Source organism: Desmodus rotundus, chromosome 11 (genome assembly GCF_022682495.2).
Source record: "Desmodus rotundus isolate HL8 chromosome 11, HLdesRot8A.1, whole genome shotgun sequence".
NCBI lineage: Eukaryota > Metazoa > Chordata > Mammalia > Chiroptera > Phyllostomidae > Desmodus > Desmodus rotundus.
In genome coordinates, this window is record NC_071397.1 from 72,063,488 (window position 1) to 72,085,917 (window position 22,430).

General features: G+C 34.0%; 1 protein-coding gene across 1 annotated transcript in view; it reads right to left on the bottom strand.

Moving 5' to 3' along the window:
- TRDN (triadin) overlaps positions 1-22,430 on the bottom strand; it is a 306,741-nt gene that overhangs the window by 25,956 nt on the left and 258,355 nt on the right. Inside the window, exons 24-29 of the mRNA XM_053914068.2 lie at positions 10,908-10,934; positions 10,298-10,327; positions 6,754-6,783; positions 5,011-5,058; positions 3,219-3,266; positions 1,738-1,755 (exon numbers count right to left, since the gene is read on the bottom strand). Of these exons, the coding sequence (XP_053770043.1) occupies positions 1,738-1,755; positions 3,219-3,266; positions 5,011-5,058; positions 6,754-6,783; positions 10,298-10,327; positions 10,908-10,934 (201 nt within the window). The remainder of the gene's footprint in view (positions 1-1,737; positions 1,756-3,218; positions 3,267-5,010; positions 5,059-6,753; positions 6,784-10,297; positions 10,328-10,907; positions 10,935-22,430) is intronic.

Below are 22,430 nucleotides of genomic sequence, written 5' to 3' on the forward strand. Positions count from 1 at the left end.
GGGGTTATGTGATTTTAGAAAAAGGTAGAATACGACCAAGAGGGGATAACAAGAGGATTTTTCTTTCTTTCTTGAGTTGTTCCTTGGGGACACTTGCCTTTGCATGCTACAAGTTTCCTTTTTACCTCTTGACTCCTTCCAGTTCTCTTCTTGCTGAATCAGAAGCAAGTTGGTACTGGACATTTGTTTCTTATTGAAAAATCAACCTAGACGAGACCTATTCCAGAAAGTACCACATTTGTATTTTTATTTTCCTGGACCTAATACACTGTCTTCCCCAGTCGAGTTAGAATTCTCATTGATGAATATAAACTAAGTCTAGTACATGACAAATGGAATCAAAAAGTATAATTGATATACCTCCTAGTCTTCTGAAAAATATTTGGATTAAAAAAATCAGGAGATCTCTCTCTTTCATCAAAAGTGGAATTTCAAATGAAACTATGTAGGGTAGCATATTTTGAAGAGAGCTGAGAATATTTGGAAATAGCCATCTTTGCCAAGCATTAATTCTTTCTGCTCACTTCCAGGGTTAGTCCTTCTGAGCTGTTATTAAGATCTACCCATTCTTTGCTTATCGCATTCCTGAATTTGGAGATTTTCTAAAAGTAGTACTCTTCTTCTCCAACATGGTGCACTAACAGTAAGGGAGGGAGGCTGAGGTGGGACCCAAGCTCTCATAAGACTAAATTGGATATATGTGAATTCGGGATTGACAGAATTCAAGAATGAACTTCATTTGCATAAATGTTAATATTAAATAGACATGCAAAATGTAAGAAAATGAAAAGTTAATATTCAAGTTATTAAACTGTCATAGTAATAGCAATAAAATAGCATAATAAATTATAATAATACTAATGTCAAATGTTTTTCAAAATACATGCAACAAGTTCTAGGATAGGACTATTTGGGCTCCATATAGTTATAGCACATCTCCGGAATAACTTATGTAGCCTCTAACTGGTCTCACCAGATTCAACTTTGGACCTTGTTGATGCATTTTTATACAGGAGCTAAGGAATATTTTACCAACAGCTACTCATACCTTCATCTAAGCTTCCATTCCACAAATATATCATTCAAGAACCACCATCACAATTTTGCCACAATTTAGAACATATTTATTCCCTTTGTGACAACGGGCAACTATGCATGTCTTCCTGAGCACTGTAGACAGCTTTTAAACTAGGAACAACTGTGATAACCTCTGTATCACTTCTGAGCAATGAAATGGCTGATCTTTAAAGTCTACACTAATGAGAAAATTCCATGATTTTAATAAACAAGTCATAAAATATTTGTAATTTTATAGATTTCTAAATATCAACAAATATAATTAATGCTTCTTAAAACAAATAAATTAAAACAATATGTTGTTCACAATACTAACAATTATATAGAATTTCTTACTTTTGTTATTTATTATGTTGTTTAAAAGATTCTCATTTACCTTAACTTCTTAGTGTTATTTTACAGCCAAAATTTACTCACTGTTTTAATATTAATAATAATGAAACAACTTCCAGGTATTTCCTCTGTATAATTATAGTTAACTATTAATTAGTAGTGAAAGAAAAGGATGTTAAATCAAAGCCATAGCGATAACAGAATTTTATCACCTATATAGGTATTTTATTCATAAGCAAGGCTAAAAATAACAGTTTAACAAAAAGCACATTGTTAAAGTTAAATGACCAAGCAATACTGTTTAGGTTTATTCTTTTCATCTCTTACTTGCTGGTTTAGTCTTGACTGTGGAGAATGGAGAAAAATAAATGTCATATCGATGAGCATAAACCATGGAAAAATAGCTCTTTAATATTTATACTTAACTTTCTTAGCTTTTAGATTTTCTTCTTATCCTAAGTTTAATCCATTTTCACTAAGGCCTATTATTTCACTGTCAACAAATAGATTAATCACATTGCTAGTGAAAAACTAAGACACATGAAATGTATATAAAATTTTAAACAATTGATGCATTTGGTACATAAATATTGTACGTTGAGCTTCTTTCTTCATAATCCTCAAATACCCACATAGCTAATTGAGATACTTAAGGGGCCATATTAACACCTTAGGGTTAAGTTAGGACCGAATTAAATGAAATAATGAGCTTGAGAAATGGTTTGAATAGAGTACAATTACCATAAGAGGTCATTTGAAAGGGCCTTATGGATTTTTCTTTCTTTTGTAATAATAGTCTGTAATTTCTTTAAATAGTTTTTCTTCTATTCTATTATATTTCCCTCTGAGAAACTGTATTTAAACCTTTATTATCATGATTATCTCAGTTGAAAGAAATTACTTCACAGACTTTTGCTTTGGAATTATTTTTTGTAAGAGATTGGACACTGTAAATGACTGAGAGGGGTAGGATTTTTCTGTCGCAGAATCAAATGGAGCAGATTCAGGATTTTAAGGTGTCAGTAGGAATGGAGACTCAGTTCTGCTCATCCTTACAGAAGAGACCTCTAGAACTGCAAGAGTGTGTGCAACTCTTTATTTTTCTCTCACGAAATAATAAAGGATGGACAGTTCTTCCTTTAATATTACATATTTTGCTGCTCGTTCATTAGGGTAAATTTTTTTTAAAAGATTTTATTTATTTATTTATTTTTAGAGAGCGTGAAGGGAGGGAGAATGAGAGGGAGAGAAACATCAATGTGTGGTTGCCTTTTATGTGGCCCCCATTGGGGACCTGGCCTGCAACCCAGGCATGTGCCCTGACTGGGAATTGAACAGGCGACCCTTTGGTTTGCAGCCCGCACTCAATCCATTGAGCTACACCAGTCAGGGCTCCCTAGGGTAAATTTTAAGTTATACAATCACCTAACTGTAGAGTCCTCATAATAATAAATTACTCCATGTGACACATAAATAGTAGGCAATTTTAGTGTTTTTTTGTCTTTAAAATTTGAGAAAATGGTTTGAGGATAAGATTAAAAACCTAAGAGCACATAATAATCAATATATTACATAGAGTTTCTCATGAATTATATGTAAACTTAGGTCAATCACAGTTTTACTAAATAAAATGCTACTCCAGTTTTCCAGAGTTAATTTCTGTTGAGCATAACTTTAGTTATTTACATGAATTTAGAATCTTAGAGTTGATGTCGCTAATGGTGTACAAACTTCAGTGAAGATGTGTGTGTGTATATCCACATAAAAATAAATGACACTTATCATAAAAATATAAAATATCTATTTACCTGTTTTTTCTATTGCGGTAGGTTTTACCTGCTTGACACTTTTTTCTTCTGTGATAAGAAAAAATATTATCAAGAATGGAAATTTTAAATGTGTAAGTACAAAATAATGACATTTCAACCTTGATATTTTGTATTTACTTTGAAATAACACCAATGTTGAGCGAAAATGTAGCTGTTTCCTTAAAATAGCAGGTGGTGTCTTCCATTTAAATTGGATGGAAGCACAAAGAAAACTACCATCTGCAGGTGTTCTTTGCAGCTATGATGCCATAAAAGGTTCCCTAATTCAAATCATTCCTTAACCTACTCAAACGCTCCTTATCCCTTGCCTTTACTATATTTCATTTTACTTGTCTACATAGAAATATTGTTTTATAAAACATGTATCCCCTTTTCATTATTGCATTTGAATAAGAAAAAGCATTTTTTAGATCTTTTTCATGCAAGATGCCACCCTGAGAACCCAAGGATTAGCCTGGGAACTCAAGTTCTTCATGGTGTAAAACCGGGGCAGGGCAAACGCAGTACGTTTATGGGATGTCTTCTGTTCTCTATATTTTTATGGACATATTCAAAGATTTGGGTCAAAGTAGAGAGATACTTATGAAATCCTATATAAATTAAACTTTTCAAGTAATCAGCTGGTCAAATATTTATGTGGAAAAGCTTTATTGGGAAACAGAATTTAAAGAATATAAATGTTATTACTGAAATAAGAGAAAGGTGTGGTGAGAAAAATAATGCCTTTGCCATACACTCAAAGACTAAAATATCCCACTGCCTCTGTAATTTCACTTCAAAATGATTCACATCAGGAACAGTGAAGAAAATAACAGGTTTTCATTATTCTTTAAGAATTGTTTCTAAGGTTTTGCTTATGTTGATATAGATAGCTATTCTCTCCTTCCCACATTCCAGTTTTGTTTTCTTTATTTCTATGGTTTCCGTTGTTGATACCTCATATTTTTTAAAACACAAGCAAATGAAATCATTTTAACTCAAACCCATTGTAAACAGTTCTTTAAAGTAAAAGGTTTCCTAAGATATGTTTAGAGAAAATATTTTTTTAGCTTTTTAAAGATTCTGGAAAAAATATGTTCACAACATTGTATAAATAATTCAGGAAGGAAGGAAGGACAAAATTCTATAGAATACCTGAGGTGTGGAGTTGCCTCAAAATTAAGTTGTTATTTAATTGGCTTAAATTAAAACAAAGTTTCTTGTCTTAAATAAAAACTAATTAATAAACTCATCCTGGCAACTTAATCTATATTCATCTTTATGAACTGAACACATTGGCTTACCTATATTTGGTCCAACATGTAAGATCAGGAATAAAAAGAAAGGAAGGGAAATGAAGATGGAGTAAGGAAGAAAGGAGGAAAGGAAGTGTGGTGAAATGTTGATTTCCTTTTCTATTTTGGGCAATCTAAGATTGTCATGTTTGAATGACTAAATCTGAATTACAAATGTTTTCTAAGGATGTCTTGCCCTAAACAGAACAAGAAAATATAATATATGGACCTCAATCACCTGAGTGCTGGTGATGATGTCTTTGTGCTTTTTGTGTCTCTGACGGGAAGAAAGACTAGTTGTGTAGTTACTTGGGACTGGTCAAGTACTCAGTATAAAAAACATTGTGATGATGACTAAAACCGGGTGTTCTAGCATCTGGGTGACTCAAAACATTAATTCTATCTAACAACTTTACGATAGACTCTAAACTCTTCATTCTTCTAAAACTAGAACATTTAGAGGCAATTTGATACTACAAATACCACCTGCAAAATACCTGGTTTACCATGAGAAACAGTCTTTTCTGGTTTCACTGTGTCTTTTTCTAAAAATAATGAAAAGAAAATATTTTCAGGTGTTCAGCTCTATAAATTAACATACAGTGAATTTTCTTTGTGATTTAGGCCAATAATTTGTTAAGCAGAAGATGTTAACAACTGTGCCCACAGAGAAGAACTTCCTACATTTTCATGTCATCCTAGTTTATATGAAAACCTTAAAGATTTTTGTTGCATAAAAACCATATGCCAAGAATTCTTACTTACATGTAAGCACCCATGACAGATAAAGATCAGGCTGTAATAAAGCATCAATCCTGAAATCAGGAGCTTAGGCAATGGTTGGAATAGAGAGCAATGGTCCCATGGAGTAATGTAAGAATATATGTTTTTAAAAATACTTCAAAAATGTCTTTCATAAATTCTACATGAGTATTACAGATAATATTCATATATATACTGCATATTTGATCTTTCTTAGATGAAGCTAAAAAGAAACTTTTATTTATGAATCTAAATAATAACCTTCAATTAAATCACTGCAAAACTATGCTATTTAATAATAAAAATAGAAGTTTTAAATGATATTAGGACTAACTAGAAGTTTTAAATCGTATTCGGTTTCTGGTAAACTAAATAAAGGGGAAGAGGGATATGCAAAGTATTTGTATTTGGAAATACATACTCATCTGCAGCAAATAAATATAGTCAGAAAAATAAATAAGAAAACAATAGATAGACATCTATGAGCTTTGTTACATCTAAAAAATATATTGTTATAAGAGCAACTAGATTCAAGCATATAATCAGTTGCTAAGTAATACCTGCTAAGAATTAAATGGTTAGTATTTTATATATATAATATATATGTGCACATTTACACATTACATATATATTCAGATTCTTGAACTTGTTGACATTGAAGAACACTGCTATACAATTTTTATAACACAGAAATCACTTCTCTAGAGCTGGAGGTTTTTTGTAACTTGCCTCAGGTAAATAGCTAGTTGGTACCAGATCTAGGACATAAACACTAAATAGCAGTGTACACTGGAAAGGTCACCCTGATTCTAGGTCAATGTTACCTCAATACAATGATTGTTAGTCTGAGACAATCTTTTACTGGGAGCATCCATGATTTTGAATAAATCAGACATGGTCAAAATCTATTAACTGAAATATATCAGAAAAATAATTTCTGAACTTGTTCTATTGAATTATTTCCACAGATATTAAATATGAGTAACAATTGCCATGTTTCACATCCCTCATCGTTATATCATAAAAATAAAAATTATGCTCTTCCTTAACTCATAGCAGGCTTTTAATAATTATTAATTGTATAATTACATATAATAATAATTCTTGTCCTCTTTACCTTTAAACCTCAGTTGTCTATGGTTTTGTGAATTTATGATGCTGGTGTGTGACCAGAAAGAAAGTCACAGATTAAACATTATCCTACTTAGTTTTGAAGAACCCCAAGAAATGCCTCCTAAAAATTGGAGTCCCTGCTGAAGCTTCATTAAAAGCCATATTTCTGATATTTTTGCTTATGGGATATCCCCATTCTCAGCTAGTCCAGTCCTATAAATCCAATACATACTGATCAATGGAGAAGGAAAATAATGAGAATCTGGGAAACTGTGTAAATCTCCACTGATGGCTGGTGAGCCTCTTTTAGTTCTAAAATGAAGATGATATCAGCTCTATCAATTTAAGAATAAAAAAATTGTTACCTGATTTTGTTTCTTTTCTAACTTGTAGCTCTGAAGGTAAAACAAAAATGCAGAAATTTTAAAATCTGAAAAAACAAACTACAGCACAAATTTATGTTTGGAAATTATCTTGTTGACCATAACTGAAAAAGCAGAACTGCACTAAAAATCATTCCAGTTTCATGCTAGTTTCTAAATACCGGGTTATTAAATACATAGTACTTAGAATCATGCTATGTACTAAGTTTTTGCTATGACTAATGATTTTAACCTGAATTTTCTCTTTTCTCAAGATGATTGATGTGGAAAATAGTTCCAATGTCAACATAAGATAAACAATTTGACAAGAGTTGGAGAAGTTTCTTTGAAATAGATGATTGGGTACTTAGTGATTTTGAAATTAGGAAGAGTGTGATGGCTTTGATTGTGTCCCATGAAAAGGCATGTTGAAGTCCCTGTACCCCCGATGTGACCTTTTTTGGTAATAGGATTGCTGCAGATGTGATTAGTTTAGGTACCATGAAGTCATACTGGAATATGACCCCAATATCACTAATGTCCTTGTAAAAAAGGAAAAAAAAAAACAGCAGCCCAAGTGTTCATCAGTACATGAGTGGGTAAAACAACTGTGGGACATTTGCACAGTGGAATACTACTCAGCTGTAACAAAGAAGAAAATTTTACCTTTTGTGACAGCATGAATGGACCAGAGGAAATTATGCAAAGTGCAATAAACCAATGAGAGAAAGACAAATACCATATGATTTCACTCATGTGTGGAATTGAATGAACAAACTGAACTAACAAGCAAAATAGAGGCAAACTCATAGAGAGCAGGCTGATAGCTCTGGGAGGGGGTTATGGGTTGGAGAAATCAAACAAAAAATAAAAAGTGGACATGGACAACAGTGTGGTGATTGCAGGGAGGAGGGGTGTGGATGGAGGTGAAAGAGGGTATAAAGGGAATAAAAAGTAATGGAAAAATACAATAAAATAAAAAATAAAATATGTTGCCCTAAAAACACACACACACACACAGGAAGGAGATGGTTATGTGATGATGGATACTGAGATTGGAATGATGCCTCTACAAGCCAAAAAACACCAAGAATTTCTGGCAAGCAAAAACGTCAGAATAGGTAAGAAAATATTCTGCTCTATAGGCTCCAAAAGAAATGTGGCTCTGCTGATATCTTAACTGTGGACTTCTATCCTCTAGAACTCTGCGAGGATAAATTTCCATTGTTTAAACCTACCCAGTTTGTGGTACTCAATTCCAGCCATCAAAGGAAACTAATAATTTTGGTACTTGGAAGTGGGGTGAGTTGGGTAATGGGTTAAGGCTGGAAAATTTTTGAGGCACTTGATATAAAAAGCCAAGATTGTGTGGAAAAGACTCTTGACAGAAAGTTGACATTAAAGACGATTCTTCTGAGGATTGAGAAGAATTGAGGGGAGCTATAGCAAAAGCTTCTGTCTCCTTAGAGAATACACATGTCATCATGAATAAAATATCGTTAGAAATAAGAATGTTCCATGTACTTCTAAGATCTCAGAAGGAAAGGAGGAACATGCTATCGGATGATGGAGAAAGAGTGATCCTTCTTATAAAGTAGGAGAGAACTTGGCTGAATTGTGTTCTTTTGTGGGTGGGAAGGTAGAATTTGTAAGTGAAGAGCATGGATATTTTGCTGAGGAAGTTTCCAATCAAAGTGTCAAAAGGTCAGCCTGATTTCTCCTTGCTGCTTATAATAAAATGCGAAAAGGAAGAGAAGTTGAGGAAGGGACTGTTAAGGAAAAGGAACCAGCATTTGAGGAGTTGGGATATTTTCAATCTATATAAATAGAGTGAAAGGGAGACAGGGCCAATGGTGTAGCTGGACACAATTTTGCTAAAGTGGGCAAAGAATAGGTGTGGGACGTATGGTCCAATCCGCTATCTCAGGAGAAGGCAACAATAGGGATGTGCGACCCCAGAAAGACCTGGAGAGGACTTTTCTGCCCAGTGGCTTGTATCCCCATTAACTAAACTCAAGCCTGGTCATGTTTTTGAGAATACTAGATAAGCAGAGGAAATGCAGCCTGGATAGAAAGGGACAGAGATAGGATGAAATAAAGGAATAATAACTCAGAGGACAGAACAACAGATTCAGGCCTGGGCTGATGGGACCTCCTCAGGAGCAGAGGGCAGGCCCACCACCAAGGTGGGCCAAGAGAAGAGAGCCACACCCTACCAAGCCCAGAGGACACAGCATTGAGCCAAAAGGATTTTCTCAGACTTTGAAATCTAATGGAATTTTCCCACGATGTTTTAGATTTACTTGGAAACTGTGACTCATTTTTTTCTTTCCAATTTCTCCCTTTTGGAGTAGAAATGTTTATCCTATTTCTGTCCCACTGTTTTATTTTGGAAGCAGTAATTTGTTTTCTGGTTTTATAGGTTCACATATGGAGAGGAATTTTCTGCAGGAAGAATCATACCCCAAGTTTTACCCATAACTGATTTACAGAGTGAGATTTGGGACTTTGAATTGATAAAATTTTGGACTTAGAGTTGTTGCTAAAATGGTTGAGACTTAAGGATTGTGGAATATACTTTGTGCCGTGTGAGTGACATGAATTGGAGGGTCAGAGAGTGGACCTCTATGCACTGAATTTTGTCTCCGCACAAGAGATGGTGGAGTTCCAACCTCTAGTACCTCAGAATGTGACCTTATATGGAAATAGGGTCATAGTAGACATAATTAATTAAGAATTTATCATATGGCAGTAGGGTGGTCCTTAATTCAATATGACTGGTATCCTTATGAGAAAAGGAGAAAAGGTACAAGACAGAGGCACAAAAAGAGATGATATCACTGGGATGACAGAAGCTAAGACTGGAGTGATGCTTCGACCAGCCAATGAACACCAGGGATTGCTGGTGAACACCCGAAGCCAGAAGATGCAAGGACTGATTCTTCCCTACAGTTGTAAAGAAACAGATGGCCCTGTTGACACCTCAGTTTCTGACTTCTCATTTCTAGAACCATGAGAAGCTGTATTTCTGTGGTTTTAAGCCACCTAGTTTGTGGCATTTTATTAGAGTAGCCCTACAAACCTAAAACAGCTAGGGAACATGAACCCAAATTTAAACTCTTATGAGAATCTGACTGATATTTTTCTCTTGAAAAATGTTTCTGCTGCCTACTACAGCCCTCAGAAATGTTTAACTCACTCAGGAGCCCCCATAAAAAGAGAAGAGGAGGAGCAGCTATATTTTTTCCTGATGAAATATTTATATCCTGTATCTGCAAATAAAAGCAGCAAAAATAGTAGTTTTGTGGGATGGAAGTCAGTCAGTCAACAGTTTTCGTTTTCTGTACTATAAAAATTTCTCAAGATTTTTTTTCTCCTAAGAACAGGTAGTCCAAAATATGTACTATGTTTGTTTTATTGCAAAAATTGGTCAAGGATAAAATTTTAGAATAATATTTACACCAGGACACAAAATTGCAAAGACATGTTTTGCTATTCATCATAAATATGGAATGTAAGCATGAATCTGTACATAAAATATACATACCTAGCTTCTCTTCTTTTTTTACTTGTGGCTCTGAAAACATATACAGTAACAATGAGGATTATATAAAGCTATTTATTTCTTGTACTCATGCATGCAGGGGTGGGCAAAAGTGGGTTTGCAGTGGTTTGTATGGAAAAGTAATGCAACAATTAATAAATAACAAGACAAGAATAGACCCTGTGTTTCCTGTACTCGCACTGTAAACCCACTTTTGCCAACCTTTTTTCTCTGACACATTATTCAGTTTTTTAATATGCCTTGTTAATTTTCATAATTGCAGCAAATTAATACAAACAGACAAATGAAAGTTCCTTATTATCATCACAAAAGTTATTTTGAGAAAAAATGAAATGTGAGCTAAAATTTCGAATGAGAAGTTAATTAAAGGTACTGATGTGTACCTCCAGCGAATAAAGGCTGAAGGAAAATTTTAGCATAGTGTATTCTGGGAAGAGCACTTAGAATGACAGGTACATGGTGCACAGAAAATGATTGTCTCAGGTTTAAGCAAAATGCCCAGCGATGGAATTATAAAATGATTAAAAGCATGCATTTAAGATTTGTTTCATTCATTCATTTATTCATTCATTTTAGCATGCATGTTACATACCTGGAGGCTTAGGCTTGACTTCTTTGCCTAGGAAAAGTTAAAAAAATTAAAGACCGAGTCATTGAATTCTTATTGAATTGTCATGGAATATGACAGAACAATGAAAATTTGAAAATCAAAATCAAACAATATAGACCCTAGCATTCTTCCTTACTGAAATTTTATAGGATATGTAATTTAATGTTCACACCAAGTTACTAATTTAAAACACTGTAAATAATAAAACACTTAATCTAATTTCATTGCATCATTAAAAAATAATTTGTTCACAAACTCTTGTGTGCAATGTTAACTTTTTAATCTTATGTTGATAAGGCGCATAATACTTTTGAGGCACTACTTTTAACCTCTCAATACTCAAGATGAGAAACCTAAGACAATTTTTAAATTTCCATTAACATTGTCAAGATGTGATCTGTGACCGTATAATACATTAAAAGTAATTGCTACTGAATTTGTAATTCCTTATGACTAGAAATATATAATTTGCTTTTTTTGGCATGAGGAACCCTAGTGCAGGAGTTGGTAAATTTACTGTGAAAGGTCAGACATGATGTACTTTTTGGTTTGGGGCCATGTAATCTCTGTTGCAGTTCCTCAGCTCTGCTATGGCAGCCCAGAAACAGTCATAAACAGTACGGAAATGAAAGGGAATGACTCTGTTACCATAAAACTTTATTTATAGACACTGGTGGCCAGTGTATAGGCCAATGTTTGATAACTTTGCTCTATCCATAGTCAGTTTAAAAAAGAAAAAAAACAATAGAAGTGGAGAAAGTTAGATTAGATGATTTCTGAGATCTCATCCAGGTCTAAAATTTCATATTTATATTAAATATTAATTTAAATAAAATAGTAAATCATTCATTACAGAGGCACAGCTTATATAAAAATCCACCAGAAATGTTGCAGCATTAATTTTGTTTTTTTTTTTTACTTTGTTGCTCTTGAGTAATTCTGTTTATCCAACTCCAGATAAATTTTCTGCTGTGGAAGCATGTTTAAGTCTAAGGGCAGATTAACAAACCTCGTTTCTAAGAGCAGTGAGTATGTTCCAAATATAATATAACTATTTAGTGCAGAGCAGGTTTTGGCTCTGCTGTAGATATACATCTGAGCCAAGAAAAAAAAACTATCAAGCACTTTACCTTGTAAATTGACTCAAAGATTAATATCTAAACTTTTTGCTATGTATACTGAATAAGCAAACCTTTTGGAGGAGGAAAGAAAATATCATAGGGACTTTTATAGGATGTTTGAATCAGTTCAAAAATCTTATTGCAGTTTACTAGATGGCATTATTACTCATCTACATGTTTTATGAGTTTTTCTAATATTTTAATAAAACTTAAAATAGAAGTATAAATATATAAAATACATTATAAAACTCTAAAATAAAATACTTTCTACGCTGTATACAAGTTTGACTAAACAAATGTTTCTTTTTGTTCTTTTTTATATAAAGGTATTCTTATATAGGGACAGTCACATTTATCAAATGCACAGTGTAAAGTTACTTGTTTGAAACAATATTATAGTGTTATTTATCTATTGTTCAGAAACATGTTTTTAGAGATTTAGTAAAAATAATGTGAGGCTTAGCATTATTTATATAGTACTGAAAATCAGGGAAAGAAATTGCAATTAAAGCAATTAATTCTTAGGGAGAAAAGGGAATCCTAGTACACCGTTGGTGGGAATGCAGACTGGTGCAGCCACTCTGGAAAACAGTATGGAATATCCTCAAAATCTAAAAACGGAACTGTCTTTTGAACCAGCAATTCCACTGCTGGGATTATACTCTAAGAATCCTGGAAAACTAATTTAAAAGAACCTATGCACCACAATGTTAATAGCAGCACTATTTACAATAGCCAAGTGCTAAAAACAGCCTAAGTGCCCATCAGTAAATGAGTGGATCAAAAAGCTGTGGTACATTCACACAGTGGAATACTACACAGCAGAGAGAAAGAAGGAGCTCCTACCATTCATGACAGCATGGACAGAACTAGGGAGCATAATGCTAAGTGAAATAAGCCAGGTGGTGAATGACAAATACCATATGATCTCACCTATAAGTGGAACCTAATCAATAAAACAAACAAGTGAGCAAAATAGAACCAGAGACATGGAAATAAAGAACAAACTGACAGTGACCAGAAGGGAGCGCGAAGGGCTTTAGTGGGAGAAAGAAGGGGAAGGGTCAAGGCAAGGAATATGTATAAAGGACCCAAGGACAAAGACAATGGGTCAGGGGAGGATTGAATGTAGGATTTGGGGGGTGGGTAGGGCAGGGGAGAGTAACGGGGGAAAATGGGGACAACTGTAATTGAACAACAATAAAAAAATTTTTAAAAATCACCACACTAACAAAATAAGACAAATGAACCTGATATAGCATTGACATCATATCATGATTACTGAACTGTTCTATTATTTCTTCAGCAAGCATTTACATTTAGTACATGCTAAGCACTTCAGTCCCTCAAAAACATTAAGCCTATGAGGTTTACCTATTACTTGACACAATTATTATGGGCAGGTTTAATTCTCATAACAGTCATTACAACTAGATTTGATTGAAATGCAGTGTTAGGTGCATCTCTTTCAAAGGGCCTAGAAAAGGACATGAATCCCAGACATCACACATATCCTTTAAAAAGTTGGGGAAGAATGAAGTATAAAGAGGTATATGAATTTATTCCACTCAACACAGGACATTTCAATGTAATAAATCCAAAATTGAACTTGTGATCTATTATTCTCTCCTCCAAGCACATTTCCTGTATTGGAAAATGATATCACAGTCCACCTACAATTCCAACAAGGAGGCTGGAAGTCAACCTAAAATATTCTCCGTGCTCTTACATCCCTATTCAGTTGTTCACAGAGTCCTGGTAATTACACATCCTAAAATACCTTGAGTGTACTTCCACTTTCCACTGGTACTTCATTTCCTCCTCAGTTTCTACCTATATTCTAGCCTCAAATACATCATTTTCATTTCCCCGTTCCCTTCTTTACCTGATGCCCTTTCCCCCTTCTTGCAGGCCTTCACCATACCATGCTCATTTAAAACTCAGCTCAGCTATTGTCTCCCTCTAGCAACCTTTCCTGAGCTCCTTCCAAGATGGGTTACATGTCTCTAATCTTTACTCTTAGAATCCTATGTAAACCACTATACCTACACATTGTAATTATTTGCAGTACTTTGTAATTATTTAGTCATGTGCCTTCCCCAAATAATTGGTGAAACTCATTATACAGGGACTGCAACTATCATCTTAGTATTTTTGGCACTGTGCATTGTCAAACACAGTCAAACGTTGTCTTTAAGGAACAAGTGGAAACTCTATGAAAATGGAACGTTCCTCTGTTCAGTAAAGCACAAACTAAACACACTCCCACAGGCAACTTATCAAACACCTTGCAAATATATTTGAAAAGGGGTTGCAAAGAGTTATTTTAACACTGTGCCCTTCTCTGAAACATATCAACATAAATCTTTCATTTCTTTTCTTTACATAGCAGGTTTTTCAAAATTGTGCATGGTTGTCTTGCTTTGAGATAATTTAAAATAAAACGTGAAAGTTTGTGTATGGGATTTTCATTAATATAGGTTATGGTTATTTCATCCAAGAAAAGGAGAAAATTATACCCTGTTTAGGTTGACTATTGAGTAATTTTGGTCTGAAATATAAAACTTATTGAAGATCATTTTCAGTTGAATAGCACTGTCTGGCACAGGTTTAAATTATTAACATTTACTGAACTGTATTACCCTAAGTACCTCTCCATTACATTCTGATCCTCTAAGTGGGCCTTAGGAAAAAAAAAAGAAAAAAGGAAATAAGAAATGATGTAAGCCCAGTGAGACTTAACCTTTCTTTTAAAGGTCAGGGCATAGAGTAAGGACGGAGAGTTTCTGAGGAGAAAAGCGAAGTAAAATACCTGAACTTTGGTGGGCTATCTGAAGTGCCAGGCCTAGCCCCAAGGCACCTCTTTCCTGCCCTGTTTGTTACTGGTCACACTGATCTCAGTGCTTGAGCCTGACTGAGATTTTTTTTCTGAAACCAGAGATGTGAAAATGGAAGAGATGGGTAGTTAATACTATTTTTCTCTTTTACTACACCCAAGTAAATAGTCTCATTTTCCTTTCTTAAGGTGTTTCATGTTATTCAGAGCTAAATTTGAACAGCATATGAAAGAAAAGATTCCTCATGTTTGTCTAAAAGAGATATTTAAAATATTTTCTTCTGGAGTATGATTCAGTTATTAAATATCGACCCTGTTTGAAGCATCACAAGTGTGAAACATTTCACCACAAGCTTGTGAAATATTTCCATATAAAAATATCATTGTGTTGATCCATACATTGAAAAAAAAATACTTGAGCGAAGAGCATTGTTTTAAAAACTGGGTGATATACTGAATGTTATAAATAATACAAAAACATGTTTAGTCATAGAAGAAAGAAAAATGGAGAATAAAATAAGTTGAAATAATTAATGAAACTAGCATATTTTAGAATATCAAGGAAGATATAAAGTAAGAAATAATGTTAACATGGGGAAAACTGGATTTCTGTCAATTTTATAATATTCTATCAGATTAACTCACAAAGTAGCCTGGAAACAGAAGACTCTAATAGAGTTGAAATCTTCACAGTCAAGTGTCTAAAAGCTTCTGAGTTTTTGTTTTAATTTAGAAGAGCGAGACCATAAGCTTCCTGTGTAGCAAGTCTAAAAGCATTCTCTAGTGCATTGTTTTTGCCACCCTGGAAGCTCTCAACTCAAATCTCATTACTACCACCTTTCTCAATTAGTTGTTAAAGTGAGTTAACTTGAGAAGGAGGATTTTCAGAGAAATATTTATTAAAGGAACTGAAATCTTTATTTGCCTGAACAAAGAAGAAAACAAATTTTGAGGAAAGACTGAAAACTAAGAATTATGACTTTTGGAAGAGTCTGAAATATATCTATCAAAGAAATAAAAAGATGTACTATATGTATATTGAATAACAATACTTTGTTTACACTAATGCATGAGTAGAGTTTGGTAATTTTAAATGAAGCTGTTTTTCTTCTTCCTTTTTCTTAATGAAGAGGACTTCCTTAGAATCCACAGGGCATGCATCTCTCCTTTCAACCAGCTGAGAAAAATTGTACCTGACATAAATTTATTCAGCAGCTACTAATAGGATTGTACTTGATTGATGAACTGAATTAGCTAAGAAAAATTTCATCTCCTAATCTCTGGAAGATAAATGTATTCAGAAAAATTTCAATTTTAAGACTACAGTACTGAAATCACCACTACAAATAAAGAAGAGAAGGTTTTCATACAGAAGTGGTTAATATTCAGAGGTTAGGCATAAAAAGGGTTACATCTTTTTTAATTAAATAAAAATTGCTTTCATTCCCATAAGCTAAATGGCCAACATGGATCTCTTTCAGATTTTAAAAGACTCTACCATATTTTAATTCTGGAAAACTGTCTCATGTACTTATTAGTATACTCTATGTCTAGCACACTCAATATTAATTTGTGCCCCAAACTATGATAAGCATTTTAAATGAAATATTTTAACACAGTTGCTCTCATGAGACCAATTTCCCCATTTAATACATTGAGAAACAGGATTCAATATCCTTTGACCATATAACCATATTCTTACATTTGTTTATACAAAAACATTTAGTGAGCTCTTACTATGTGTCAGGAACTGTTTCAGGCACAGGATACATGAAATAAACCAACAAAAACTCCTACCCTAAGGAGCACGTGGCCCTGCTGTGTTACTCATGTCATCTAGATTTATTATCTAAGGATTACATTGGGTTTTGAATTCCAAATAAAGGTACCACCACACTAACTTTTTTGTTTGTTTGTTTTCCACAAGCACCTCCATCTCTACTTATATTATTCTGAGAATAGAAGGGTAATGGAATATTTGAAGCTCTATCTTTTGTAGTAAACTGTATCCAGAATCTGTTGGCAAGAGAAAGGTACACTTTATTTAAGGTTACCTTAAAGTCAAAGAGGAAAATTTGTGACATTATTAAGTCTTTCACTCACTGCCTTACAAATCAAATTGAGTTGTGAGTGATGTCATTGATATGTTGAAAAAAGTCGGGTCCTCCTATCTGGGAACTGGGGATCCATTGGATCTTTATTTCAGCGTCTTTGCCTGTAACGTAGATAAAATGTTGGGACTTAAATACAAAATCATTATGAGATCAAATTATATTATGTATATATGTGAGTAAATCTGCTTGGTTAACAGATAAATTACTCCACCAATGTTATTTTCTTAAATTTTCCAGGATTTGGACTAGTAGGTACTCAATAAATGTCCTTGAACTAACATAGTAGAGATCATTAAATTTTTCTTGATATATTATATTTGTTAGCAGTAATAAACCCTCTTAGAATATTATAATGGCACATAACTGGTGGCTACTCAATAAACATTAATGTATCTTAGAGACGGCAGTTACCTTGTTGTCTGTAGGGATACTTACGAAGCATTTACTACCATTGCCACATTCTAACAATTACGCAGTGCTCCATGTCAGCATAACTTTTTTTTTACCTGAAAAACAAGGGGCACCCTCTCCCCTAAGAATTTATAATAGAGTTTCCTAGAAATTTTTGTTGTTGTTATAGGGAAAAATAAAATGAAAATTTGAGATAGCAATGTCCAAGTATAAATTTATTATACATGTGAGCATATCTTCATTGTTCTAATTGCAACACAATTGAACATAGTTTCAAGTCTGTCTCATTTAGATTTTTTAGAATGTTTGTCACTACTTTTTAAAAAACAATTATTTTTGCTTTACAGCTTCCCCACATCTTTTAAGTAAGTGTAATACATCATTTCTCAGTGTGTTCAACTGAACACACCACTATTATATTATAAATAAATATATATATATCATTGTTGAATAACTTCAAGAAACATTGGGTAAAAAAGTTCAGCTATTTTTTACCATTAAACTTCCCAAATGTATGCATATATATTATGAACTGCAAGCGCTTTTCTTAAACTTATGTAACCTCAAAACTCTTTCATGTACCAATAATATAACGGTCTTCTATGCAAAACACTTTGCAAAATCCAAGCCTAAGAAATATCTTACTAATACTGTAAACATCCTTCCCTTTTACAGTAAGAAAATCTATTGACAGTACTTCTGTTGCATTATACTCATAGTTGAACTGTATCAAATCACAGTTTCTAAAGGAAGGAGTTAGTTCAAAGTTTTAAGGTTAACAGTGTTCTCATATGAACCACTGGGGAAATGGTACTCAAGTAAACTGATGTAACAAGTAGGGAGCCCCTTATTAGAAAGGAAATGGTTTGATCTTGGTGGTAATTAAACAAACTGAAACAATTTTCGGTGTTATAAACATAAATCCGTTATCTCTCATGTCTTTAAAATGGAATTAGCCTAAATTTTTAGCACTTTTCCATGCATTATTGCCATTTATAGATAGTGTACACTGTAGACTTATAAAGACAATTACTGTTATGTCTCTATTTGACAGATAAGAAATCATTTGACCTACAGTTTCTCTGATGTCACATCTCCCTCTATTTTTACTCTGCCTTGCTGTTTTCCTAACTAAATACTGAACTCATTTCCCTTTCAGACAGGATTCAAATTAATAGTTTGCAATGTATACAAAGCATATAAGGTATATTTTCTGACCCCTGACCTCCAGCTAAATACCTCAAGCTATAGTAAAAATAATAAAATTAAATCCCTTTTATTTCCGCTAAACTGTTCATAAGATCATCAATGACTCTATATTATACATTCCAATGAATACTTTTCAGTCTTTATCTCATTGTAAATTCTGCTAAATTTGACACTGTAACAGCTTCCTCCTCTTTGGTATTCTTTCCTCCCTGGTTTCTCTAACTTCAGGAAATACCCCCCTTCCCCACCCTTTTTGTTTCTGTTTATTATTTGTTTTTTTTCTCCTTGCTCTTTAACTCCTTCAGAGTCTCCTTTTCCTCTATCCTCTCCTTAAATATTAGTGTTCTTCTTGGTTTGCTTGCTCAGTTCTTGGCCTTCACCTTGTCACACTCCCCTTGGAAGATATATCAATAACTCTCATCCTTTAAGCCAGCACATCTTTGCTGGGGACTCCCAGATCTGTTACTGTGTTCTCACCGGGTGCCTGATAAACATACCTACATGTGTATCCTATAGGTACTCCTAATTCCAAATGTCACCCCCCCCAATTAGATTACAAACTCTAGGAGGGCAGGGACTTCACTGTGTTCACCAATGTGTTTTATACTTAATATATTGCCTAGCATAGAATAGTTGCTTAAAACAAATTTGCATAAACATATCAAAAGTTTACATAATAGATTCATCTTTCTTTTTCTAAATGCAAGTTTTATTTTTGAAATTCCAATCACAGTATATGACACTACTGTCCCCATTCTTACTATTCCAAGACAGAATCCAGGGATTTATGTGAATTTTTCTTATCTTCCCCCCAAATTATGACAATTTTACTTCCTAAATACTTCTTTAGTGGCTCTCTTTCTTTTCTTCCTATTAATGTTCTATAAAGATTTTCTAGTAACTCTAGAGTTTTAGTGCAATAGTCTCAATCCCTCAGAAAAATAATTTCCTGAAGCTATCGGCAACCTTTTTATTTTCAATTTCTGTGATTAGTCCAAATGAACAATTTGTAATTCTAATTTAAGCTCTTACCTCATTTTGCTGAAAAACTTAATTGTTTCCTATTTCCATTAATAGCAGGACATAGCCCTTACTTCGGAAGTCATGGTTTTCTTTTGCTGTTGCCTTCTAGCCTCACCTACTCCAATCATCCGTTCAAACTTTATGCTGCCCTGAAGGTGAAGCCCTTGTAGCTCCCAGGGCTCCTCACTGTTTCCTGCCTCCAGCTGTGGCTTGCGCTTCTCTCTGTCTGGAACACCCTTTTCAGGCTCTTTTCACTTGCCTATTTACCCCTCTCTGAGACTACTCCTCTGTTTTCTGCCTTTGGAATTTTTTCCCCGAACCAAAGGTCTGTAGCAATAAAACTTCCCTCTATGTTTGCAAAGCACACTATGCACAACTTTTCTTTGTTTGATTTTAATTACTTATTCCATTTTTGTTGATATTACTGCTTTATTTAATGATTTCTGCCTTCATACAATATATTTCTTGAGAGTTAAAATTTGCTAGCTTTACATTCCTAAAATCCAATGAAATACTTAATACATGACAGGAATTCAATAAATACTTATTGAACTAAATTTAGCCATTGATTCCACCATAATTTGAGATTTAATTATTTTTATAATTTATAGAAGTCTTGCATAATGCATGTCTTCTAGGTAATTTAAAGAGGTATATAAAGTATTTAAGTAGTGTGCGTGTGTGTAAGAGAGGCAGAGGCAGAGAAATAAAGCATAACGTGACTCCCTCCCGTCTGTCCATTCTGTTAAAAGATCCAGTTAATAAAGTTTATATATATATTTCTCTTGCAGAATCCCCATGGTAATTTTAAAATAGATATCACAATGTATTTATTCTATATAATGACAGACATAAGTTAAATAAAGTAACAAATTAGAAGTTTCTTGAGTAATATAAGCCACAGATACTTAGTTGATTGATGGGTATGAGTATACATTGGCTTTTTTGGCTAAGTCATTCACCCTTTGTGTCAACAGCTGAGACAGCTTAAAAAATATAAAGGTATTTTGCCCTTGACCCACATGTTCTTCTAGCAAAACGTGGGTTTATTTCTTCCTTTTAAGCTCGAATGAATGCAAGGGAAGCCCAGGGCTCATTTGCCTGTGCTGTCAGAGGAAAACAATGGTTCTTTCCTCAGTAATTGCTGGGATGCACAAAGTCCAGAAATCACACATCCAGTGAGATAGTGGATGGACAATGCAAACCAGTGCTTGGTGAGTGTGAGGACCACTCTGCTAGCTAGAAAGCAACCATTCAAAAACATACGTTCACTTTAAACTAGCCAAGATGGCAAGAGAGAGGCTTGATGTCATTCTTTCCTGAAGATAAGGGCAGTATTAGATGTCCATGGATTTTATAGTAATACTTCTCAAATTTTACTGTCTATACTAATAAGTTGGTGATCTTGTTAAATCCAAATTCTAATTCATCAGTTCTTAATGAGACCTAAGGTTCCACACTTATGTTGTTTTGTGGACCACACTTGGAATAGCAAGGGTATAGATAATAACATTTTATTTTTTTCTGTTTTTATAGCTCTTTAAAACACTGTCAAGTACATTATATAACATGATTCTCACAATAAGCTTGTTATATTAGTATGAAACATATTAGTTGCCACTCTATTTTATTGATAAAGTCTCAGAAATTCAGTAATTTGTTGTAAATCACTCCATATTTATTGTTCTAGAGTTCTTCCCTCTATAGCAGACTCCTTCGATTTATCTTTTATATAAAAAATCTGCTTCTGTATGTGCTGTACCTCAAAACCAAGACACATCTCAAAAATAGATTTAAAAAATTACTAGCCAGTCTCTTCCTTTTCATACAAATAATTTTGTTGACCTGTTGTGGCTATGGTGGCTTTTGAGTGATATTCTGTCTCAGAAATTAGAGAGGACTACCCAGCTTACAGCAAATATAATATAGGAACTTAGACACAAGCTTAGAAGAAACTCATTCAACAAACAGAGATACTGAATGATATATTAGAGGGAAAGAGTACAAATAGACCAAGGCTGTAGAACTCGTGGTGTGTGTTTATAGCTAAAGAACAGTACTTGGGAAAGTAAACTGCCAGGGTTGGAGGCAAGGTAAGTAGGTAAGATGCTTTAGTTGTGGACTTACAGTAAAAGGAAAAGAATTGAAAGACTGAATAGACAACAAAATGCATAGAACTGATGATCTTTTTAAAACATCTATGTGGGGAGGAGCAACCGTGGAGGATTAGACATCTGGGAGCCGGGGGAAGAAGTTGTCGGGGGCAGTGAACTAGCATTGCTGTCTGTAGACAGATGGGAAAGATCACTAGCATGGGCTTGGGGTGGATCTTGAAGAGGAAATGGAAATGAGGTGTTGATTAGGTCATGAGATGTATATTTTTTCAGGCAGGAGAAAATGAAAACTAGAACTGAGGTCTCACTAGGAGATGAAAATTAAAAAGGAGAGAACAAACTTGGGAGATGCTACTTGGCACCTACTTGGATGCTGGAGTGTGAAAGAGGAGAAGTTATAAATGACTCACAGGTTTAAATCAACATAATTGAATGGTGAGTCTTGAATTCTATTTTTTGAGATGAGGAACAAAAGAAAAAGACAATGGAAGAGATATTGAGTTCAATTTTAAACAAAATGTGGTGTGAGCAGAATAACCATGTGAAGATGTTGATTAGGCAGCTGAAAGGTAGATATAGAACTCTGAAGAGTTTGTTTATAAACATTAATTTAAAAAATGAAAACATGGCTTCTGTCTGAGACTGAGGCATAGGTAGACACACTGTGCCTCCTTGCA